This window comes from Manacus vitellinus, unplaced genomic scaffold (genome assembly GCF_001715985.3).
Source record: "Manacus vitellinus isolate BGI_N305 unplaced genomic scaffold, ASM171598v3 scaffold_53_pilon, whole genome shotgun sequence".
Classification (NCBI taxonomy): domain Eukaryota; kingdom Metazoa; phylum Chordata; class Aves; order Passeriformes; family Pipridae; genus Manacus; species Manacus vitellinus.
The window spans coordinates 280422-304588 of NW_021940637.1; the positions used below are offsets into that span (position 1 = coordinate 280422).

At 53.4% G+C, this 24167-nt stretch overlaps 3 protein-coding genes across 3 annotated transcripts; 1 reads left to right on the forward strand and 2 right to left on the reverse strand.

Moving 5' to 3' along the window:
• The first annotated feature begins 468 nt into the window (after positions 1-468).
• CPLX3 (complexin 3) lies at positions 469-3540 on the forward strand. The gene is made up of 4 exons (XM_018081446.2): positions 469-842; positions 1150-1237; positions 2383-2615; positions 3388-3540. The coding sequence occupies exons 1-3, from the start codon at positions 682-684 to the stop codon at positions 2605-2607; spliced, it is 474 nt and encodes a 157-aa protein (XP_017936935.1). The 5' UTR covers positions 469-681; the 3' UTR covers positions 2608-2615; positions 3388-3540.
• A 3338-nt stretch (positions 3541-6878) lies between these two features.
• On the reverse strand, positions 6879-10880 carry ULK3 (unc-51 like kinase 3). Its single transcript, XM_029963159.1, is given in 18 exon segments — positions 6879-7039; positions 7670-7777; positions 7963-8017; positions 8089-8136; positions 8218-8258; positions 8348-8449; positions 8545-8610; positions 8724-8826; positions 8914-8954; positions 9068-9173; positions 9250-9405; positions 9482-9564; positions 9654-9797; positions 9876-9980; positions 10066-10186; positions 10366-10506; positions 10777-10842; positions 10845-10880. Coding segments are annotated over 17 exon segments (1431 nt in total). The 3' UTR covers positions 6879-7039; positions 7670-7760.
• Positions 10881-12455: 1575 nt separating this feature from the next.
• On the reverse strand, positions 12456-19911 carry SCAMP2 (secretory carrier membrane protein 2). Its single transcript, XM_018081518.2, has 8 exons — positions 19798-19911; positions 19207-19296; positions 18200-18317; positions 17330-17458; positions 16744-16903; positions 16122-16223; positions 13903-14020; positions 12456-12863 (listed from the first exon to the last, which is right to left on the reverse strand). The coding sequence occupies exons 1-8, from the start codon at positions 19909-19911 to the stop codon at positions 12717-12719; spliced, it is 978 nt and encodes a 325-aa protein (XP_017937007.2). The 3' UTR covers positions 12456-12716.
• Between the last annotated feature and the right edge of the window lie 4256 nt (positions 19912-24167).

The following is a 24167-nucleotide window of genomic DNA, read 5'->3' on the forward strand; positions in this document are numbered from 1 at the left end:
CCCGGGAATTCATCTGCGCTGACCCCTGCTCCTCCATAACCCCGTGCCCCAGCTCCCTGGGAACTCAGGTCCCCTGTCCCCGGGTCCTCCGCCATCCAGTACCCTGGCAACCCGGGAATTTAGTACTCCTCCACCCCGGGAACTCGGCTCCGCTGATCCCGGCTCACGGGGAACTCAGCACTCCGTCATCCCGGGAATTCATCTCCACTGACCCCATCTCCTTGAAAACCTCGTACCACAGCTCCATGGGAACTCAGCTCTGCTGACCCCGGCTCCTCCATAACCCAGTACCCCAGCTTCCTGGGGATTCATCTCCACCGACCCCAGCTCCTCCATAACCCGGTAGCCCAGCTCCCCGGGCACTCAGTGCTCAGCTCCCCTGGAACTCACCTCTGCTGACCCCATAACCAGGTACACCGGCTCCCCAGGAGCTCCCATCCACAGCACTCCGGCTTCCCGATAGCTCCCTACTCCCGGCACCCCGGCACCGACCATACCTTGGCTCCCTGGTGCTCCAGCTCCCTCTTAGCCCCGTTCCTCGGGCTCCCACAACTGCATCCCCATCTTCCCTACTCCTTGTGCCCCGGAGCCCCCAGCTAACCCCGGCTGTCCCAGCTCCACAGCTGCTGTGCCCACCGGCTCCCCGGCCCCCGGGCTCCCGGGCCCCCTGGAACCGAGGCCATGGCGTTCATGGTGAAGAGCATGGTGGGGGGGCAGCTGAAGAACCTGACGGGGGGCCTTGGCGGCGAGGAGAAGAGTGAGGGCGAGAAGTCTCCGGCCGAGGCACAGGGCATGACCCGTGAGGAGTACGAGGAATATCAACGGCAGCTGGTGGAGGAGAAGTGAGTGCGACCGGCACAGGGATGAAGGAAGGGGGTGCTCCTGCTGCAGTCCCCTATCCCATATATGGGAGCTGGGGAGAGCCAGTACCGGGGACAGCAGGACCGTGAGGGAGTTTAATGAGCCCCCTAATCCCTTAATCCGCTTCCTTGCCCGGGAGATGGGATTGTTTTCTCCTTTCAGGCTGCGCTGGGGGGAGGAAACTGTGGGGACTTTTCAGAGACAATGGGGGATGCTGAGGTTGGGGGGATGTGCAAACCCAAGGACGGGGGGCACAGGCTGTTGGTAACAGCCCTGTGTGGTTCACAGGATGGAGAGAGATGCCCAGTTTGCCCAGCGCAAGGCGGAGAGAGCCACGGTCAGGTCCCACTTCCGAGACAAGTACAGGCTCCCCAAGGTACGGTTGTGCTGGAAACAGGGTGGGGAGGAGAGGAGAGGGCACATGGGGAGTCAAAGCCCAAATGCAAAACATCCTTCTCCCCGTATTTTGGCCCCTTTCCATCATCCCTGAACACCGCAGACCACCAGACCCTGACTTGATCCCCCTCTGCCCCACTTTTGTTCCCTAAATCCAGTTGGATGAGGGAAAGCCACCTTCACCCCAGACTCCCTGGAGCTGGGAGCAGAGCCAGGATTACACTTTCCTGGCTGGATTAGCCAGCTTCTCTCCCCAGATTATTTGGCAAATGTCTCCCACCTAGACTCCAGTTTTGGAACTTCTGCCTAATGAACAATTCACTAAAAACAACTTAATCAAGGGAAAATTCAACCATTCTTAGAATTACTACAAGCTCTTCTCCCTCCAAATCCACCCTTTATTCAGAAAGAGTCTCTCAGCAGTGAATACTCCAAATTGGAGCCGGGCTAATATTAGTTCCGAAGGGCCAGCTAAGCCAAGTGAGATTGTTCTGATTGTTTGGTGTTGTTCAGCCAGCCTGGATTCACACCCCCCTGCTTCCCATTCCCTTTTATCACCAGGAAATAAACAGCCAGAGAATTTCTTTTTCCTCCTGCCGAAAGCCAGAAAAGGCAGAGAAAGAAAAGATGGAGATTTTTTTTATTCTCCAGGGAAAATAGGGGTTTGTTTGGAGCTGGCCCCCACAATCCTTTCTCTGTTTTCTCATGCTTGAAATGTCCCTTCTCATCTTTTGACAAGTTTCTTCTGCTTATTCCTGATCCCGCTTGGCAGCTGGGCTGCCTCATCCAGAGTCTCCCCATGGCTCTTGGCGCAGAGCTCATCCCAATTGCCGGTGGGAGCAGTCGTTAGGCATACGTGTAGCTTAATTAGGTGCCTAAACCCCCCACAGTGCATGCTGAAAACCAGTTTATACTGGTGCTGTGCATGGGTTTTCATCTCAGCTCTTGCTGTGAGCGCCCAGGCTCAGCTCAGCTATGTCCCCTCTGGATCAGCATCCCAGACTCAGCCCCAGGGACCTGCCCACACGGACCTTAAAATAGGAAGACAGCCCAAAGCCCCTGCTGTGACATGCCCCCTTCCCACTGTGACGTCCCCCCTCCTGACTCTCTCCCGGCCCGTTCCAGAATGAAACGGATGACAACCAGATCCAGCTGGTAGGAGGTGACGTGGAGCTGCCCAAAGAGCTGGCCAAGATGATCGAGCAGGACAACGAGGAGGAGGAAGAGAAGAACTCGGTTATCGGTCAGCTCAGCAACATCCAGAACCTGGACCTTGATTCCTTGAAGGACAAAGCTTCGGCCACGCTAGAGGACCTGAAGCAATCAGCGGAAAAATGCGCCGTGATGTAACGGGGCCGGTGTGACAGTGGGGGAGCAGGGAGGGGATGCAGCGAAGGGGCTGACGGGGGCTGCTGCCAGCGGCAGGGACCCCACCAGTGTTGTCACCCTTGCCGTGTGTCACTCGGGTCCTCCTGAACCGTGTGACCCCTTGAGTCCCCAACCCAGGTGTTCCTGCTGTGTGGTGTTTGTTTTGTTCTCTGGTCTGAGGTTAGAGCAAAGAGCCAGCATGTCCCCCCTGTATCCCAATGCCTCCTCCTGTGCCCATGGCAGCGGATGTCCGTAGCCAGAGCCGGGGCAGTAGCAAGGAAGGAAAATGACCTTGGAGTGTTATTGGCCCATGTCAGTGTGGGAAGGACCGTGTGTGGTGGCCATATGCCATGTCTCTGCCTCCACATTTCCACCCAACCTCCTAGAAATGACTGGGAGGCTCCAATTTGCTTTGCAAGGACGAGGCATGGTGCAGAACACCCTCCTTCCCTGCATCCCGTACCCATCACACGAGAAATAACATCCCGTCCGTGCAAGGAACACCAACCCCCTCTGCCCTTGAGGGCTCCTCTAAAGGAGCCAGCCAGGAAGGACCTGCTATATAACCTGCTATATGATCCCATTTATCCCTGTGGGAAGGGGGGTGTTGAGGACCAGAGGGCTGAAGCCTGAATTAACACCAGAGAAGAAATAAAACTCTCCCTGGTGCTCAGCTGAGCCCATACCAGCCCTTCCCTGGAGCAGTGGTGTACACCATCCCTCTCCTGGGGTGGGATCCACTTCTGACCTTGTTCCTTCCAGGAGAAGAACAAAGTGATAAGGGAAGATCTCCTTCTCCTCCCCCTCCATCGTGCTGTAGCTGTGCGCTGTGCTCGGTTGAGTGTCCCTCCACCTCCTGTGCTATCCCCATGCCATGGTACTGTTATAACCGGTGGAATAAATACCAGGAGATGTCTATGCATTTATTTTTCTCCTCAAGCTCTATTCTCCTGATCAAGGTTTTGGGGTGCCCCTTTACAGAGCAAGGACGGGAGCTCGAGGGAAAAGCATCCCAAAGAAAGCATCACTTCTGGTTGTGGTCACATTTGGGACCAAAGGGATGCTACAAGTGGCTTGTTGTTGGCAGTTGGGTTTAAAAGCAAACAAAATTCCCATTTTTTCACAGGTTTTTGGCTATTTTAATATAAAACCTTCAGAACACTCAGTCTCGGACACTGTGGGATGTCTGCAGTGCTGCTCTGAGCAAGGACACATCTCTGCAGGGATGAGCCCGTGATAAGTATAGGTGTGACTCCCAGGCGAAACAGCTCCAGCCAGATGGCATCCCGGCAGGCAGTGGGCTCCTGCGGCGAGGCTTCCTAGAAAAACCTGGCATGAGCTAGGAATTTATCACTCCAAATCCCGAGGGAGCTGATTAACTGCACTTTGGTTTTGTGGGGGAGGTGGGTCATCCAGGAAAACACAGGAGAGGGTGCTGGGGAGCTGATATTGTTGTCGTTATTATTAGTCATCATCATCATTATTGTTGTTATTATTAATATTATTAAGGATGCTGGATCAGGCCATGGCTGGGGCTGCTGGGCCAAGAGATTCCTTTCTGTCCCCAGCTCCCTGTTAAGACTCTGCCAGGGCCAGGTAATTCTGGGAAACTCCTGATCTCCACCCCTGAGAGGACAGATAGACAAAGGCAACTCAGGTGTGATGCTCTGGCTGTGAGGACATACATCCTCATGACACTCCAGCCCCAAGGATCAGGAGACCTGCCAGCAGTTCTGGGGACATCTGCCCCCAGGGATCCCAAATCCAGCCCCACACAGCACTGGGAGCAGGGGAAAAATGAGAGGGAAGATTGGCAGGAGCAGCTTTAGCTCTGAAAGGAGATCATACCTGATGAGGATCAGCCCAAGCTGATCTAATCCCCCATCAGGAAAGGGATAGCAGAAAGCAGGCAAGGACTGAGCTGAGCCCTTGGCATTTAAATCCCAGGCTGATGGCGAGGCATGATCAATAAACATCACAGGGGAGAGTGGGATCCCGACCAGAGCAGGGAATGTTGGGGCTGGGGGATGCAGTCTTTCCGTTCATCCCACTCAAAACCAGCCAGGATTCTCTCCTCCACCTTTTCCTCCGCCCCCCTTCCCCTCTCCTCCATCCCCTCTCCTCCAGCCCTGCTCCGTGCTCTCCCCCGGCCCACGTGCCACCCCGCAAAGGCCGCGTGAAGCTCAGTGGGTTTATTTTAGGAGGCACCATGACCCCCAGGCATGTGAAAAGCAAAGCAGCACACGCTCCCCCCCTGCCTGGCTCCGCGAGACGTGTTAGGCTTCAGCAAAGTGTTCCCAGCAAAGCGTTCAAAGCACTGGGAGCTCCGAGGATGCTCCGATCTCGCATCCCTGCTCCCATGGCTGGATCGCTGCCTCTGCCGGGGCGGAGAGGTGGAGATGCACGGAGAGGAGTTTGGGATGGCGGGAGCAGGGGCAGGCCTTTTCCTTGCCCATCAAGAGATCCATCCCAGCTTCCAGTGTTCCCTGCTGCCGGATCCCTGAGCATCCCTGCAGCCGAATATCCTGGCTGCCTCCATGCCATACAACTGCTCCAGGCATCAACACACAGACTAAAAAACTTAAAGCAAAGAATTAGCATGGATTAAAGCACAAAATGTAATTCTTCTCTTCTACACTCCCTGTATAATTCCCTCACCTATGGGGCCAGGATTGGGATGGATTTGTCCAAGTGAGCCCTTGCTGGCTGCTGAAGGATGCAGCAGGGAATTCTGCTGATAAAACAAAATAAATTTTACTGATCAAATAACATAAATTTTACTGACAGAACTCCTGCCCTCCTGCACCAGCCCCTTCCTTACCTGGCCACAGGATCTTCCTCCTTCCTGCTGTGGAGCCTGGGATGAATAAGTGGCTTCCCCAATAGATTAAGCATTAAATGAGCAATTGTTAAAGTGCGGAAAAAATTGAGCCACCATGGAAGGCTGGGGGAACGTTCCTTCTTTTTGCAGGCAATTAAACTTCCCTGTGAGCTGCTGCGGGAAGGGATGGTCCCATCCATCCAACTGCTGCTGGTCCAGCTACTGGGATTAATCCAGATTAAAGAGCCCTGGGAAAACCCAGGGTTGGTTCCACACACTGACCCAGCTCACTCCAACCCGCTGAGTATCTGAACTCACATCAACCCACGGGCTGGCACCATGAGTGTGACAACCCATCTGCCACCCCCGTGTCCCTCTTCGAGTAACAATCTGGCCCCAAGAGCCACGCCATGAGGGTTGGAAGAGCCCTTTTGGAGAGCTGGGTGATGGCATGGATGGGACCAGAGCACGGCAGCGCTTGCTCCTCCCTGTGAAGCTGAAGCCACGCTGAGTGACAGAGGCCACACTGCCAGGCTGGGGACTGCTCCCTTCCTGCCACTTCCCCTCCGGTCCAGGCGGTGACATTTGGGTGGCGCTCGGCCGAAAAGCCCTGATGCAGAAGAGACTCACATCCACCCCAACACGAAGCCAGGGCACCCCAAGCTCCATCACCCCTGGGGGAGCATCCGGAGCCTCGTCCTGCCTCCAAAGGCTCCGGAATCAGCCGCGCATAAAGGCAGATGCGATTATCCGCGCCGGCTGCTGCAGCCAGCCGGTGCAGCCATCCCCAGTGGCTCCGTGCTAGCCCCAGGCCTGGGGGAGGACACGGGGTTGGAAAGCTCTTTAAAGCCTTGGGATATAATCTCTGCTCGGAATAATAAAAACATATAAAAACGCCTTGTCGCATCTGCCCAGGAAGCTCTTCCCCGGCTTGGGCACGGAGCAGCCAGCACAGGGGCAGGATCTGGGGAGAAGGCTGTCTGAGGAAGAGCTTGGCTGGGGTCATGGCTCAGAATATCCTTAGAACCCCCCCAAAAGAATCCCCCCCATCAATTGCTCCAGCTCCTCTGCCTTCCCTCCCGGCCCAGCCCGGTCCTTCTTCACCCACCACAAAACTCCATTGGAGAAAACAAGATTTTACGTAACAGCTCGTGTCGTTCTGCTCTGTGTTTTCCATGCACACAAAAAATAAAAAGATGGGAAGTGAAAACAAGGTCAAACCTTGCTTTGGCTGCCTCGTGTCCCCAGGGAGCACGGGGAAGGAGGGCACCACTGGAGCAGAGGAGAGCACACCCTGGCTCTGCTCCTGGGGGACAGGGATGAGGGTCCCCAGCCCTCCTCGATGGCTCCAGGATCCCAAGCTGGCTCTGGGTCCTGGGCTTGGCTGGAGACCCGCCTAGGGCTCAAATCACAAACCTGAGAGCAGAGGAGGTGCAGAAACCAAAATTAGCATTTATTAAAGACAATAAATTACATTCCCTTGAGATACAGAAGATTTTGAGACGAGTCCCTCGTTTTGCAGGACAGGCAGACCTCAGCACCCCTGACAAGTGATTGCCGGAAATATGGTTTGGATCTTGGGGTTTCAGAGCCCTGAGGAGTGGAGCAGAGCATGCAGGATGCTGAGGATGTCTGCCCCTGAAGGTGGTTGATTCCTGCTCATGTCAGACTCAGTCGGTCCCTGCTGAACACTGCTCACACCCATGACAATGATGATGCAGTCAGTACCTGCCAGACTCCAGGTCTGGAAACAAAAAGCCTCATTCCCAATGCTCCAGCAGTGAGAGAGGGAGGTATGGCTGGGCTGGGACAGTGCAAGGGGGTGCTGGAGGCTGGATGAGCCGTGGTGGGTACAGAGGTAGAATGCTGGGTGAGGAAGGCACAGCAGAGCACCCCTGACCACCCTGAGCTCCCGGCTGGGATCTGTGGACCTGGGCTGTGCAGATGCTCCCCCAGAATTTGGGAGGTGGAAGAAACACCCAGCCAAAAAATCAGAGTGGATATTCTGCTGGAGCCCGGTGCCAGGATAAAAATACCCATCCCGTGGCAGCCAGCGGAGGGAATTAGAGTGGAATAACCCGCCCGCCGTGGAAGGGGAGGCTGCAGCAGCAGACGGTCGAGGCAGGGCTAGGAGGGAAACGAGCCCAGTGCCTGGGAGAGGAGGCAGATGGCCCTGTGGACCCCCCGGGGATGGGAGCCCGAGGGTGACTTCTGAGGCGTTACCCTGATGCGGTGGTGGGGACGGAAGCCTCATCTTTCCGACGGCATCTCTGCACAGGGCAGTGAGCAGCATCCACTGGCCGGCTCCTGGGAATCACTGCAAGGTACAGGCTGTGCCGGGGGACAGAGGGGACTCACCTGGCTGCACACACCACTGTCACCCTGCCCAGGTGGGCTCCCAGACTTGGATGACCCCATGCTGGGGGGAGATGATGGTGCAGGGGGTCGGGATCACCAATGGCTGTGGCAGCTGGAGGGATATTCCCCGCCAATCCCCTCTGAAAAGGGGGACTCACCGCTCCGGATGGGCTCTGCCAGCGCCTCCTTGCCCACGGACTGTGCCTGCCGCACCTGCCAAGGGAGAGGAGAGTTTCCTGGCCTGCATCCTCGCTCAGCTCCAGACCCACACCAAACTACCATACCTTGATCTGATCCTTCAGGTACTCAGCTCGGGCCATCAGCATCTGGATCTGACAGAGAGAGAGAGATGACACGGTCTCTTTGGAGCCAGGTCAAGGGGGACAGGCGGAGGTCCCATGGCTGGCACTCACCTCCGCATGGAGCAGCTCCCGTCGCCGCCCTGCTGGCTCCGCTGCAGAGGAAAGAGGGATGTGCCACTGGACGAGGCATGAGAGCAGGATCCACCCCTGCCCTCCAGCCCCCACCACAGCCCCAACTCACCAGCCAGGAGGAGCAGCAGCTCCCCCAGACTCTGCTGGTACAGCTCCAGGGCGTCACCATCATCCCCGCCTTCGTCCTCCTGCAAGAGATCCCAGGAGCTGGCTGCAGCTGGGGGGATCCATCAGCTCCCTCCCCACCAGGTTTGCTCCTTCCCCTTCCACTTGAGGGAAGAGGGGGCCCGCCAAACCCACCCCTACTTGGCCATGCAGCTGAAGCCACTTTCCAGTCGCTGCACAGAGCCGAGGTTGTTCCTTTGGCCATCTCTGCAAGGGAGACATGGCAATGAGGATTGCCCAAAACATTCACCCTTCAGCCCAAAACCCGACCAGTGCCCCCTGACAGCTCCAACACTGGGGGATCCCCAAAAATCCACCACCTTTAAGGAGCTCTCTAGTTGGGTTCCCTTTCTCCAGTAGGTTCTTGTTGCTGGAGTTGACCAAAGCCTTCAGCTCCTCTGCTCGGGAGATGTACTGCCCCATCTGCACACATTTGGGGGGTGAGGGGATGTCACGGGGGACAGAGAATGGGGGTGCAGCCCCCCACCTTCCCGGGGGTTTTTGGCTCACCTTGGCCCGGATGGCTTCTCTCCGCCGTGCATCGCTTTCATCTGCGGGGGAAGGCGGCCAAACACTGGGGTGGGTGGGCTGAAAACTGACCTCACCCGGGGTGCTGCCCCCCAAAACACACCCAGGGCACACACAGCCCCCAACGGGGACTCACAGTGCAGTGCTGGCACAAAATACTCCAGGGCTTTGCAGTAGAGGGAGAGGGCAGCGCTGGCATCCCTCTCTTGATCCTTCCTCACTGCCTCCACCACCAGGTCAGTCTGGGGGACACAGGGTGGGGCTCAGGGCTCAGCCCCATCATATTCCCAGGGTGCAGCCCCCCAGCTCCCTGCTCACCGCCTTGCCCAGGCTCTCAGGGCCTGGGACATGCTCCATGTCCACAAAGGGGTGGGCAAAGAAGCGCTCGAAGGAGATGCGCTTCAGAGGGTCCCTCTCCAAGAGTTGTCCCAAGAGATCCCGGCATTCTGGGGAGAGCTGGGGTCGGCTGGGAAGCTGGGGAGGGAAGGGGCTGAGACCACTGACTGCTGTGGGAACCCATCCCATCCCATCCCATCCCATTCCCCATTACCTTCACAACCCAGTCACTGCGAATCTTCTCCTCCAGCTCGGCGAAGGAGTGAGAAGCAAAGGGTGGCTCCCCAAAAAGCGCTTCTGCAGGAGGAGAAGGAGAATTGGGGGGAGCTGGAGAGGGAGAAACCTGCCCTGAGTGGACTCCCGAGGAGATAAAAGCCAAAGCCCACCGTAAAGGATGACGCCCACCGACCACAGGTCCGCGCGGGCATCGTACTGCTGGCGACACACCATCTCAGGGGCCATGTAGAGGGGGGAGCCCCGCAGGACGTGCTGCTCATCCCACGGCGACATGTACTGTGCAAAGCCAAAATCTGGCAGGGAAAGAGCTCATGGAGGGACAAGGAGAAAGAATTCTCCCTCACCAGCCCCTCCCAGGGAGCTGCTCTGACCTGCCAGCTTCAGCTGGGGGTTCTCCGGCGCGCTCAGGAGGATGTTCTGTGGCTTGAGGTCCAGGTGGGAGATGTTGCGGTCGTGGAGGAACTTCAGGGCGCAGGCTGGGCGGGTGGATGGGCACATGGCAGTGTGGTCCTGCCCCAAAAAACCCCCAGGGAGGGTCCCCAGCAGGCAGTGCGTCCTTACCGAGCTGCTGCAGGAAGATGCGTGCCACCTTCTCAGGGAGGATCCTGCGCATCCGGATGAAGCGGGAGAGGTCGCCCCCAGCACAGAACTCCATGATCAGATAGATGTGGTCGCTGTCCCACTGCAAGGCAATAAGACCTCATCATGCCACACCAGCCAGTTCCACCCACACGGGTTTGCCTGGACCAGTTTGCCCAGTTGCTGCCACCGAGCAACACTGATACACCCCTGGGAAGCCGGGATGGACCCAAGCCAGAGCAGTTTTGGCTCAGAGTGCCCCCCAGGAAGCCCCCAGCCCACCTGGAAGTCCTTGAGCTCCACGATGTGCGGGTGGCGGATGTTCTTGAGGATCTCGATCTCCGTCAGCAGGTTCTCCACGGACGCTCGGTTCAGACTCCTCCTGCTCACACACTTGATGGCTACCACTTCACGCACGTCCCTCTGCCAAGGACGGGGGTAACCCTGCAGCCCCCCACCCAAACAGCCATCCTGGGGTGCTCCCCCAGTCTGCCAGAGAAGGAGGGGAGGGGGTGGCAGGTCCACCACCCCTTGCGAGGGGGTGGCAGGTCCCAGGCTGGGGGCTGCAGGTCCCAGGCTGGGGCTGTAGGGGTTGTACCCCACGTGGAGGGCTGGAAAAGGGGGGGGTCCCACGGGAGTGGCGGAGCAGATTGAGGGGCAGGAGGGGGACCCCCGCGGCGGGCCAGGCCTTACCTTCCTGAAGGCCTTATAGACGGTGGCGTAGGTGCCGGAGCCAAGGCGCTCGGTAAGGATGAACTGCGGTCCAGGCGCGGCGGGGCCCAGCCGGCCCCGGCCATGCCCCTCCGGGACCCGGCACACCGGGTGGCCGGGACCCGCTTCCGGCACTTCCGGGGGCGCACGGCCTGCGGGACACGCCCCCGGACACGCTCCCGACAGTGTCACCCACTGGCCACACCCCTCCCGGACAGTGTCACCCACTGGCCACACCCCTCCCGACAGTGTCACCCATTGTCCCCGCCCCGGGACAGTGTCAACCCACTGTCCTGGCACGCCCCGACAGGCTACCCACCGTCCCCGCCCCCGAACAGTGTCACCCACTGATCCTGGCCACGCCCGACAGTGTCACCCTCGTGTCCAACACCCCTCCCGACAGTGTCACCACTAGGTCACGCCCCGCCAGTTCACCCATGTCCCACCCCGGACAGTGTCACCCACTGTCCTGGCCTCGAGCAGTGTCATCCACTGTCCCACCCCTCCCGAACGTGTCACCCACTGTCGCCGCCTCACAGTGTTCAACCCACTGTCCCGGGCCTCGACAGTGGTCACCCACCGTCCCGCCCCCGCCCTGCCCCGCCCCACCTTGGCCGCACCCCCGCCCAAGCCACGGCCCGGCTTCCGCTCCAGGCCGCGACCCCCGCCCGCAGGCAGGAAGGGGCATCGTATCTGGACCACATATACATTTTATTATTAATAATTTTTTAAACATTAAAAGATCAGACGCGGGGAAAAAAAAATAATAATACAGGAGGGAAAGGGTGTAAAAAGGCTGATTTCTGGGTTCCAGCCCCCTCCGGCCCCACACCAGCACAGGATGGGGGTCTAACACAACCCCCATCCCGGGAAATGGGCATCACAAAGCCAAATCTGCATTAAAACCCCCTCCTCGATACCCAAGACACAGGGCTGAAGCAGGGAGCAGGGGGCATCTGCTGCCATCAACTCCCGTGCCTTACCCGTGTCCCAAGGGACATCCCATCTCGGGATGCAGCTGAACACACATGAAACCAGTTCCTTCCCAGCTGGAAAAAAAATTAAACTTGGGAGGAAGGAGGCAGGGAGGAGTCTTCCCTGGAGAAAGATTAATTCAAGGTTAGCTGGAGAAGGACGTTGCAGGCACCGTGTGGTGGCTGAACCAGTATCTTCAGAGCTCCTGCTGCTCTGAACTTAGAGCTGGGAGTTAAACCAAAATCTCTTTTTCCCCTCCCTCCCCTGGTTTCACAGAGAAGACTCAGTCCCCATTGATCCCTTCTCCTCCTCTCTGTGTCCAGAGCTGTCGCCTGCAGGATCCTTGTGGAAGCAATGGGTCTGCCACAGGGGGACAAGGAGAAATACATCCCTCCACACCGCTCCCAGATTTTCCTTCATGCCACGTTATCCCAACTCTCAGAAAGCCAAGCAGTTAACGAGGTCAAAATGCAGCATCGTGTGAGTGTAATAAACCAGAAATACAGTTTCTGTTCTTAAAATTAATGACAAACTACATGCACATTACAAAACCCCCCCAAAACATCAGATAATCAAATTCTTCGTAGCAAAGGCCAAGAGAAGAGAGAGTAAAATCAAAAACCTGCTTCCCCTTGTCTTCCTGCTACAGACAGAGCGAGGGGAGGAAGAGACAAACACCTGGTAGGTCCTGGATAGAGAAATATATTTACTTCAGAGAATGTCTCCCCCATCTCCCCACACCCTAAAATAAGACAGGGAAAACTAATCATCAAAACCGTAGCTCAGCTGAAGCTAAAAAAACCTCTTCTCATCAGGAGTCGGCATCACAGAGCTCACATGGTACCCCCAAAAAGTGCATTTTTAGGGAAAAAAAAAAAAAAGGAGTGGTAAGGGCAGAGAAAACAAGGGGGAGGCAGCCCGGGAAGGGCTAGTTTTGCTGGGAAGGGCTAGTTTCCCCGGAAAGCACTCTGTGCAGCTGAGGAGGCTGCCCCGGCCGCTGCATTCTGGAAGCTCCTGTTGCTGAGGATGCCTTGGGAAAACTCTTCCTGGGCCCTTTGGAAACTGGCTCCCGTGCGCCGATACAGGGAATGCACCTGGGAACAAAAGGAGAGGGAAAAAATTAATGGAGTCAGCGTGTAGCTGTGCAGTTGCTGCATACACCTTGCTTTTCCTCAGCTCTGCTACTAACCAGCTCCCTGGAGCCAGGGGCTCCACTGCTCCCAGCATGGGATGCTGCTGATTTCAGGAGACCCTCATTTGCTGTAAAATACGGAATGCTTAGCAAAATTGCTGGTTTCAGGCCCAAAACTACACTCCCCACACTGTAATGGCACAGACTTAACCCGGCATTTACTGGAGGGCAGGACCTGAAGGTGCCAACAAGCATCAGGTATTTCCTTCCAGATAAATGTAGGAGAAAAGAAGCAGCAGCAATAGAAACAGGAACAGTCCAGCCTGTCCTTGCCTATCCCAAACCTCCATTTCTGCTGTTCCTGCAGAAATCCAGTCCTGGTGTGGTCAGGCAGGAGAAGGAAGGAGGGTTGTGTTTAGAAGCCAGCATGAAGGCACTCAGTGGGATCCCACCAGGCTTTGAAAAGCCTCACAGCAGTGAGCAGTAATTTTAAGGCCTTGGATACTGAATAGAGTTATGGCCACCTCTGCTCAGCCAGGTCCAGGGGGGAATGGTTTTAAACTGAGAGCAGGTTTAGACTGTATATTAGGAAGAAATTCTTTTCTGTGAAGGTGGTGTGGTCCTGGCACAGGTTGTCCAGAGAAGCTCTGGCTGCCCCATCCCTGGAAGTGTCCAAGGCCAGGTTGGATGGGTCTTGGAGCAACCTGGTCTAGAGGAAGGTATCCCTGCCCATGAAAGGGAGTGGAACAAGATGAGCTGTAAGGCCCCTTCCAACTCAAACCATTCAGTGATTCTATGATTCTAAAGGGAGCCTACTTTCCTACCTCAAGTGTTCAAGAAATTTGGCATCGATGCAGGAAGCACAGGCAAAAATACTTTCGTATAAATCTCTTGACCTGCCAGTGCCCCGATTCCATCTTCATTCCCCGACAGGTGAAAGGAGGCAGAAAAACCAGGGTATCCTGGGAGCAGCCTGACTTCCTTGCCTCCCAGCCACTCACCTGCTTCAGGAGGAAGAGGGAGAGAACAGCACACAGCGTGAAGAACGCTGCCACCACCATCATGATAATGGCCACGGCCAGGTTCCTGCGCACCTCCGACAGCGCCGCGATCCACCCGCTGCGGGGAGAGGAGAGTGGGTGAGCATGGACAGCATTCCAGCACGAGATGAGAGGGAGCAGTGGAGGAAGAGGCACCCACTGTTGCACAAGAGCTTTAGGGGAAAGTTACAGGGAAGTACAAAACCAAACAGCTGTGAAAACAGGAACCCAGGGCTCATCCAGGCCCTCGTTTTGGGGGAGAGTTTCCGCTGTTATTTTTAGATAAGGATCGTGTTCATCCCACCCACATTCTAGTCCTGGATCACCTCGCTTAGGCAGGAAAATCAATACCCTTGGCGCCACCGGTGACTTCCACAAGCACCTTCTCAAAATTCAGCCAAGTGGGTAAAGATAGGCTGGAACAGCTAAATTGGAAGAGATCAGCTGGCAGGTCTGGAGCCTGGATGTATGTGTCACCCTGACAAGGATGTCAGCATTGGGAAGGGAACGAAGAGGAAGGAAAGGAAGAAGTTGGTGAGGCCCTGGCACAGAGTTCCCAGAGAAGCTGTGGCTGCCCCACCCCTGGAAGTGTGCAAGGCCAGCTGGATGGGGCTTAGAGCAACCTGGGATAGTGGGAGGTGTCCCATGGCAGGAGGGTGGAACGAGATGGGCTTTAAGGCTCCTTCCAACCCAAACCAGTCTGTGATTCCATGATTCTAAGTTAGAGCTACAGAAAGGAGGAAATTAGGAGTTGTTGAAGGGAAGGGGCAAAAAGGATGTTGGGAATTACCAGCGCTTGGCTGTGGGTGACAATACCAAGACACCTTACTCAAAAAACCCTCTTGGGTGCTGGAGAAAGGAATCATTCCAACTGCTAAACCAAACATGCCACGAGCCACTGGGAGAGTGGGAATCAAGTGAGCCAAACCATCCCATCTGATGTGCTGCACAGCTTCTCACTCGTCACAGGGAAGCAGAAAGGCACACCATGCACTGCAGCCAAAAATATACGAGCTGTCTGGCGGGAGGAAACGGAGCAGAAAGCTCCAGGCAGGCTCTCCCAGCCAGACTAAACCCGGAGTGCCCCCTCCCCATCCCCTGTGACTCAGGCAGAGGGGAGGGAGGCCGAGGACATCTCTGCCCACAAGCCCTTCTGCAGGCAGTGGGCAAAAATAGACAGCAGCTTCACTGCTCACCTGAAGGCTTTCCCTCAGAACAACCACGAGCTGTTAACCTTTTCCCTGTTCTCCGTAACTCCAGAATCTGATCTGTGGCCAAGGCAGCAAGGCGAAAGGAAAGGCTGTGCTTTCCCTGCAGGGCACAGCTGCTGACACGAGGCTGCTGGACCTGCTCCAGAAGCCTGGGCTCACCCTTCTGTACAATGTCACTGAGAAAGGGTGAGGGCAAAACTCTCTCTGCTTGTTTTTTTGAAGCACTGCCCAATGGCAACACGCTCCAGAGAAACTCAGGAAGAGTTTGGGGACAGAGTCAGGCTGGCAGCAGCAGCATCAAGCTAAGCTGCACCCAGATTCCAGGTCAGAGATCCCTCAGCCCCACACCACCTCTCTCAGGGCAGGCTCCAGTTTAACACAAGGCAGACACAGTCAACACTATAGGTTCAGCATCAAGAAGGAGCAAATATGATCTGTATTAAGTTAGGGAGAAGGTAGCAGAAGGGGCATGGAAGAGTTATCACAGAATCCCAGAATGGTCTGGCTTGGAAGGGACCTTAAACCCCATCACATTCCACCCACCCTGCCACGGACAGGGACACCTTCCAACAGCCCAGATTGCTCCAAGCCCCACTGAACCTGGCCTTCAACACTTCCAGGGATGGCGCAGCCACAGCTTTTCTGGACAACCTGTGCCAGGGCCTCACCACTCCCACAGGGAAGAATTTCTTCCCAATATCTAATTATTCCCACACTGCCCTCAGCGCTGGCCACAGCAGCAGCAGCAAAGGAATACACTTTTGCTGTGACTAGGATGGAAAGAGCAGAGCAGGGAGGCAGCCCAGCTGGGACCTGCCAAAGCTGCGCAAGGGCTGAGAGAGGAAAACCATGGGAGAAAGAACAGGCAGCTGTCAGAAACAAGCCCCAGAGCTCCTGACAGTCACAGCCCTGGTGAGAAAAAGGATCTGTGCAAGGCTGGGATGCAGCAGCCAGTGAAACCGAGCTTACCTGTCTCCCCAGCCAGGAATGCCAACAGCCTGGATGACGTAGATTGCTATTTGGCAGAAGAAGACAAAAAAGAAGACGAAGAAGCTGAAGGAGCTGTCAGACCTGCGGGAGAGATGGCAGCAGGAGTGAGACCCATGATCCCTGCACAGACTCCCTGCTCTAAGAGAAAGGGAACAATTTCAGTGAACTCCTTTCTCCAGGGAAAAGCTGTTGAGGGGAGGAATTTGGGTACCCATACAACTTATGTGCCTACTGCAAATCCAATGCTCTGCCCAGTGCAAGATAAAGTGAAGGCAGCTCCCTTAATACATGCAGTGTGCTCAACATTAATGTACCAAACAGTGTCTCAGAAATCAGTAAAATGAATAAAAAAAATTAACTAAAAACCCCAGATGACTGGCTGGGCTTGGATTTCAAGATGAAAAAGGATCACCATAATTAAGTTGTATCAGATAGATCTAATATGCTTAGAAACATAGTGAGTTTGATTCATCTAATGATGCAAAGAGCTGGAAAAATCCTGCAGGCAAAATACGATGGGAAAACAGATAAACCCAAAGCTCCTCCCACTAAAAGATACATCCCCTTTACAGAAAAAAAAACCAAAAACAACAGTACTTGCCTGAAAGCCTTGTAAATTGGTCGGTACCAACAGAGAAAGGCACAAGGGGTGAATAAAATTAACCAAAGAATCGAGAGACCAAAGTCTACGCCTCTGCCATCATCAGTTGTGAACCACGCCAGACAAGCGAGCAGGTTTAGGAGCAGGGTAATGGAATGCACTGTTTGGGGTGGAAGAGAGAGAAAAAAACATCAGTAAGCTCTTGGAAAACCCGCAGCATCCCTAATCTCTCACTGAACACACTGAGCGCTGCAGAAATTAAGGAGACTCCGGGCCATCTAATTTCACTGCCTCCCTTGGAAGGAAAGCACAGCTTAACCTAAAAGCTCATCTGATCCTGCTGCTAATGGCCAAATCTTAAATAGTTGTTCAAGTCTCCATTAAACAATTAAAATTCTGTCATGAATAAGCTACTCCCAAAGCATAAACTTGGAGTTCTTCACATTTGCCTTCCTAAAAAAGGAGGGAAACATGACTTTACCCTTGCAGACAACACTGATGGGATTTACTGTGTGACAAAGCTCAGCTTTTGATACAGAACCTTCTTAGAAAGATTTTTTTTACTGCAGTTCAAGCCATTACTTACACATCCACAAGTAATACAGCATCTTGCATATCCGCTGGTAGTCAGCTGGGATGTCTGCAGAAAAATCCTGATAAAAACACGGCTTGATGGGACACTTCTTGGGAAGGGGTGGCCAGTTGTTCTGCCTCGCTGTGGAAGAAAGAAAGAAGCAGCTCTTCACTTGCTCTTCTCTCTCTTAATTGAAAGACTAATTCACACACCATAATTTCCAAGTAGCCATTCAGATATTGTTTAATTCATACATTAAAACCTTGGGAGAGCCCAGAGGTTGGTCAGAACCTATGTTTGAGCAGGCGGCACAACAGGAACGTGATAAACTGCTGGCAGAGCAAGGCAGACAAACCTAGATTGGGGGGTTTCCTCTGGGGAAGGCAGAATTCCCCTGCAGTGGCCAAAGGGCCATCACAAGCATCATCACTCAGCTCTGCAAGTCCAGATTCAGTCATTTAAACCCAAGATTAGGGGGGAATATTGGTTTACTGTGCTTAAAAAAGCCTCAAGAATGAAAAGAAAGCTCTGTTGCTCTCAATGAAGAGCCTTAACGTGGCAACAGCTCCAACACAGGTACAAAATTGGTGTCTGAGAACTTTTTGTGGTGAAATGCAGCTGCTGAGAGCACACTCAAGGGCAGGGACCCATCAGAGCTGGCCCTGCCTCTGAGCTCCTTTCTCATCTTGGAGGCTACAGGATGACAGGTACAGTCACAGGAGGGTTGCCACAGCTAGTGAAGGACTAGAGGAAAGCCTAAAAAATGCTTCTAGAAGAGCTGTGTACACTTGGACAGGCTGAGCTTTCCTGAAATCCTGACAAACCAAGGAACCCAGCCTTCCCTGGGCATCCCAGTGACAGCAGGCAGGACGCAGTACTCACGGTTAATGCTGGCTGAGTTGCTCTGCAGTTCCCTTTCCTTCTTCTCCAGCTCAGCTGCCTTCCTCTCTAACTCTGCCTGCTGCTGAAGCAGCCCGGCCTGTGCTGCCGCGGCCACGGCCTAAAGCAGGGGAGAAAGAGGTTAGTCCTGCCCTAAGCCAGGCACTTATGGCACCACCAGCAAACACACCAAACTGGAAGGGAAGCAGGGCAGAGGACAACATGAAAGCTCAATCTTAAATGTCTTAACTCTTTCTGCCTTACCCGCTGAAAGACAAAATCAAGATCGATGCAGAACTCCCTTTCTTATCCCTATCCTTATCCTACAGGAAGATAGAGCTGGAAGAGCCCTCAGGGGGCTTATCCTCAGGGGGCTTATCCACTCCATTCTCCATCCCCTGTGCCTTTCCCTTTCACCGAAGCTATGCTTTTCTCACAGCTTCATCTACCTCACAGTTCACTTCATTGCTCCGAGCACCTCACAGCTGAGCAGTGAGCAGGACTCCTGGGCTTAGCAGGACAATTCCCTGCCCAGCTATGAGAAGAAAGGCAAGACAGCTGGCTACCACACCTCTTAAGGACCGCTTCTACTTGTTTTATATTCTGAGAACTGATCCTTTCTCCCAGCAGCCTCAGCCTCTCAGCTCTCTGGATGAGGTGGTCCTGGCAGTCAGGTACTTGCATTTATGCTCCTGGCACTGAGCATGTCTGACCAGACACTAGAACTAAGCTGAAAACATTAGCAGGATACATTCCACAGTTTCCAGAGGGAAGTCAGAGCCAACAGGACACAAGGCAAAGCAAGCTTTGCCACCAGAGGGACAGGGAAAAAGGCATAAAAAGAACTGCGTGTGTGCATTCCCCGTAAATCTCTGCTTCCCAAATGGAACTTGAAAAGATCACCTGCAGCTTCCCAAACACAACCCCAGAGAATCCCATTCCCCTCCTATTCCCAGAGGCCTCTGGGAGCTCCTGGGGGCCGGGGAGGCAGTGGTGAGGAGCTGCCATACCTGGGGCGTGGGCTCCACGGACGTCTGCAGAACAGCCGGCTGCGAGTGGCCCGAGGGCTGCACGGCCGGCGTCGTCCGGGCTGCATTTGTCTGCACAGAAATCAACAAGCAACAAGGTAAAAACATTGCAGGAGAAGCAAAAAAGGATTTTGATCCATTTAAACCAATCTAAATCTTGGTTTCCCCTTCGCCCATCTAGCTCATGGCAGCAGCCAGGGAATAAGAACGCAGCTCTCCCAGTGATCCATCAATGGTATTGTCATGGCAGTTCAGTTCCCAACCCAGGAACCAAATACATCCTGATGTGTCCTGCCACAAACCATCTTCCCCTTCACACTTCATATGGCTTCCCTGTGAGTCAGCAGCCAGCTGGAGAGAAGCTGTTCCACGTGAGTGGAGAGCTCCAGTTGGGAGTTTATTAGTGGTCTAGTGCAGGAACAGTTCCTTGCAGCTTGCCACACGCGCCATGAGCTACATTCCATGAGGAAATCAGCTGTGAATTCCTCTTTTCTTAAATTGCACCTACCAAGGGACCTTCTACACCACTAAAACCACCACAAGACACACAGAGCACAGACACGTAGCACATACCAGCTGGGAGCTCTCGGAAAAGGGGTTGAATTCATCCAAGCCACTTTGGCTGGTGTTTGTGAGCTGTGTCACTGAGGGATCCTGAAGGGAGAGAGCACAAGGATCAATCAGCATCAGATATAGGGCAACATCACTTATATCATCAAATTGTTCAGGTTGGAAAAGGCCTTTAAGATCATCGAGTCCACGTTGCCCATGCTGCCGCTCTTCCATCTGCTCACTGGCTGGGAATTGGATGGGGTGAAACACAGGTTTGCCACAGGTGGATGGCCTTGGCAGGCATGGAATTTAAATATCCAAGGAGATGACTATCAGCAAGGCAAGATTTGTGGGCAGAAATAAACTCCTGTTCAGCCAAGAACAACTACAACATGCTTCTGGTACAGGAACCCTTTGTGCAGGTTACTACCGCTTACCTACAGAAAGTTATTTCTAATTTCCAGGGATCTGCATTCATTTATCCATGGTCAGAATGCTGCTGGACATCCAGGACCACCTCCCAAACCTCACCTGCACCTCATAAAGCAAGCACAGAGCCACAAAGTACAGCAGAGCTACAGAAAATGAGGTTCTAGATACCACTGGTCCTGACTGACAGATGTCAGCAACCTCAAATGCCAACGATTGCTCTGAAAAGGCAAAACTCCCAGGAAAATCAAGCTGGAGATGTGACACCAATTATTTTAGGAGGTTTTAATGCTGCTGGCATAACATCTGTGTTCACTTTTACTCACAGCATCTCCCACTTGCCTCCATCAAATCTTCTGATATTTAAAAACAGCCTCTCTGCACATCTGAGAACAACTTTCTCCCCTCACCTGCAATGCCTGCAGCTATTTTTATCTCCTCTTTTCTACACACTACATTCCAAACAGAGATTCCTCTTTGACAGCCACATGTTGACCTCTGGAGTGCTCCTCTCCCCAGTTACTACAGAAACAAGGTCCTTTTTAAAACTCGGAAATCCTCCTGCCTGGCAACCCAAGAGCTGGGTGTGGGTCAAAAAATTAAAAAGTGGCTTTGTATCCCTCCCTCAGCAACTCGTGTGCCCAGATCAGTCATTCCAATTTGGTGCTCAATGCGGCGAGAAGCCACTGAGGCTGCGCCGAGGTGAGAGTGAGAGGTGCAGGCTGCAGGAAAATCCCTCTGGAGCCATTCCCGGGGTTTTAGCGCAGCCTTCTGCCGAGCAGGATACACACAGAGCAGTTAATGAGTAACTCCTCCTCGACAGCAGGCACTCCCTACCAACAGGTTGCACTAGTTTATGAATCACCCTGGCTGAGGGATCGCAGACGAGGAGGATTTGAATGCTGCTCGGCGAAGCACAACTCACCAGCAAGAAAGGGCTGTGAAAAATAGGAAGCACCAGCAGAACTGCCATGCTGGAAATAAAACTTGTGCCTTTATTTCGCTACTGACTCCTCTGGAAGCTTCAGCTTCACCAGTTTTGCACAGACACGGGCTGTCAGCACAAGTTTACACGTCACTTAATGCACAATAGCTGCTGCACACCAGCATAAACCCTTTAATCCCAAGCAGATGAGGCCCCAGTCGCACTAAAGTCCAGCAAAAAACTACAAGAGGAAGAGAAACTCCCTTAAAGGCATGGGGAGCGGAAAGTGAAGACTGCATAACCCTCTGAAGAGCCTGAATGGTCAGGCTGGGTTGAAAGCGCTCAGAAATAAGGAGAAATGCTACAGTACCACAGTAAAACACACATTTTTCTCCTCTTGGCTCATGTCCATTCCAAAAGAAAGCTGGAGGCTCATCAAGGGCAGGAGAGCAGCACCCCTGCTTCTCTGCTCCCAGCTGCACAACAGTTTGATTTCAAAGGCAGACAAGCTCTCATCCTACTGCACAGCTTTAAAAAAAAATCACTTAATTAGGTGGTAAGGCCAAGGCACAGCCTGCCATTGTTCGCGTGTGTCTAAAATAGAAACCCAAAGAGCAGGGAATTCGCAACAAAGCTGAAGTTTTTGGTCACGTGCCTCTGTGCCCTGGATAGGGCAGGAAGGAAAACAGAGGGTGACACACAGACACCAGCTTCCACGAGCTCAGACCAGGCAGCGTGAAGGATGAGTAAGCACCAGGAACGCAGAGACGAACGAGACGCTGCCCACAAACTTCATGTCTTACAATTATTTCCTTGTAAGCTACGCAGCAAAAGGCAGCTGACCCTCTTGAAACAAGCACAGGCCTGATCCTCGGAAAGGATCAGGAAACAGAGTCTTAATTCAGCCACAGAACCACTCCAAGCCACAATTCAGCCACAAACCTCACGTTCACAAATCAGTGATTGGCTTGATCTGCAGGATGCCAGTGAGCAGATCCCATCTGCTGCCCTTCCAACCACCACTTCAAGCTCCAGGAACCTGTGACATCATTTTTCACGGCTTCAAATGCCCAAGTGCAGAATAAATTTTTGTTTGGACCAAACTACACTGACATGAAGATTAAAATAATTTTCAAATGCAGCTTAACACAAATACGAGTTGCTGTCGTGCTGTGCCAGCTGCTAAAATGTTTTGATACAATAGGTCTGTGCAGGAAATTCTATTCTTTCATTTCTTTTTCTTCCCACAGATTAAAGAAACAAAATGAGATGACTCTCTTGACGAGATCAAGGCAAAATAACTCGGCTGAGAATCACCTGGAACTTTACATGGTCGTCTAAATATCACAGTATTGCCCCAAATATCACCAGTCCTGCGGACTCAGAGTGCTGCCACTGCCTGAAAGATGCACTGAGAGAAACCCCAAGGATTTTATTATTGATATCTCTAAAAAGAATGGAGATTTCCAGCTCTACCTGAAGCTTGGACCAAAGTTTTGGAGACAGCTGCCACTTCTAGCAGGTTACTGGATAAACCAAGGCAGTTAATCATCTCTCATTAACCAGTTGCAATAAGTAACAGAAAAGCCAGAGGTATTTTTAACAGGACCAAAGCAGCCTATTTATACCAAGTTTAACAAACACTGTGAACAAACTCTTGAAAGGCAAAGATCCTCATCCTGTCAGTATTTGAAGAGTATGAAGCATTACACTGGGATCCCCAGCAAGGAAAGAGAACCCTGGTGCTGTGACAAGAGAGACCCACCAGTGTGAGAGGACTGGGAGGGTGCAGATGCTTCTACTCATTCCAGTGTGTGTGGAAGGGGATGTCAATGAGCAACTGTTTCCCCAGCACTGAGCCAACACCTGGATCCAAGCCCCGACCTGGAATGGGCTGTCCTACATCCTGAGATTTCATTTCAAATCAGAGTGACAAGGCTTTGAGGCTCCAGGAAGCAGCACCTGGAGATTCCTTGCAACCAGCTGCTGAGGACTAGGGAATTTTTCTTTATGAAAGTCCTGAAAGGAGGATATAGAACCTGCCACATAGACCAGATGAGCTGCAAAGAGCCGTCAGACAGGAGCATCCATGGTGTTACTTCCCATTAAAACATGGGCCTGACACGGGAATTACCTGCTGGAGATCACATCCAACCTTTTTTGTTTGAACAGGGAATAAAGTGTGAGCACAGCCCTGTTCAGTTCGAGATTAGGACAGCTTTAATGTACACAAAGCAGGTGAAAGGGACCTGAAGTGAGCTGACAAGAAAGCTGGAGAGGGACTTTTTACAATGGCATGGAGTGACAGGGCAAGTGGGAATAGCTTCAAACTGACAGAGAGTGGGATTAGATTTGATATTAGGAGATTCTTCCCTGTGATGGTGATGAGGTTGCCCAGAGAAGCTGTGGCTGTCCCATCCCTGGAAGTGTCCAAGGCCGGGTTAGACTGAGCTTGGACCAACCTGGGATAATGGAAGGTGTCCCTGCCCATGGTGGAGGTTGGAACGAGATGAGCTTTAAGGTCCCTTCCAACCCAAAACATTCTGTGATTCTATGAATATTGACTTCCTCAATATGCAAAAACAACAAATCCCGACATGAACAGCGACATATTCCACCCCGTGGAAGGAATATCACAGGAACACGGTTATCCCAACCCTTCCCATTCATGAGACTCACAAAAGCGTGTTAAAATGAAAGTGAGGAAGAAAAGGATTTTTTCACTCTGATTCCTCAAAGCACTCAGCCTCCTGAACAAACAGTTTCCGTTTGGCTTGGCCCTGAAATCTGAGGTCAGGAATCATTCCTTTCTGTGGATCACATCTCAGCCAAGAGTAAAGGTGAGGTTAAGCTCACAGACAGGAGCCAAAGGCCAGACACTGATTTTCGCACACCCCTGCACAGGCTCCAGGTCCCAGAGGCCATTCCAGGCCAACTCCCTGCATAAGTGACCCATTTTCAGAGCATGGAGGTTAACTCAGAGAGGAGAAACTCAGTGAACACAGATCAAGTCCTCAGTGACCTCAACAGAAATCCC

Coding starts and splice junctions, on each gene's coding strand:
- CPLX3 (XM_018081446.2), top strand. CDS start 682: ATGGCGTTCATGGTGAAGAGCATGGTGGGGGGGCAGCTGAAGAACCTG. Junction 843..1,149: donor CGGCAGCTGGTGGAGGAGAA/GTGAGTGCGACC, acceptor TGTGGTTCACAG/GATGGAGAGAGATGCCCAGT. Junction 1,238..2,382: donor ACAAGTACAGGCTCCCCAAG/GTACGGTTGTGC, acceptor GGCCCGTTCCAG/AATGAAACGGATGACAACCA.
- SCAMP2 (XM_018081518.2), bottom strand. CDS start 19,911: ATGCTGATTGATCCTTGTGCTCTCTCCCTTCAGGATCCCTCAGTGACA. Junction 17,459..18,199: donor CAACTCAGCCAGCATTAACC/GTGAGTACTGCG, acceptor TTTCTTCCACAG/CGAGGCAGAACAACTGGCCA. Junction 16,904..17,329: donor GCTGTATTACTTGTGGATGT/GTAAGTAATGGC, acceptor CACCCCAAACAG/TGCATTCCATTACCCTGCTC.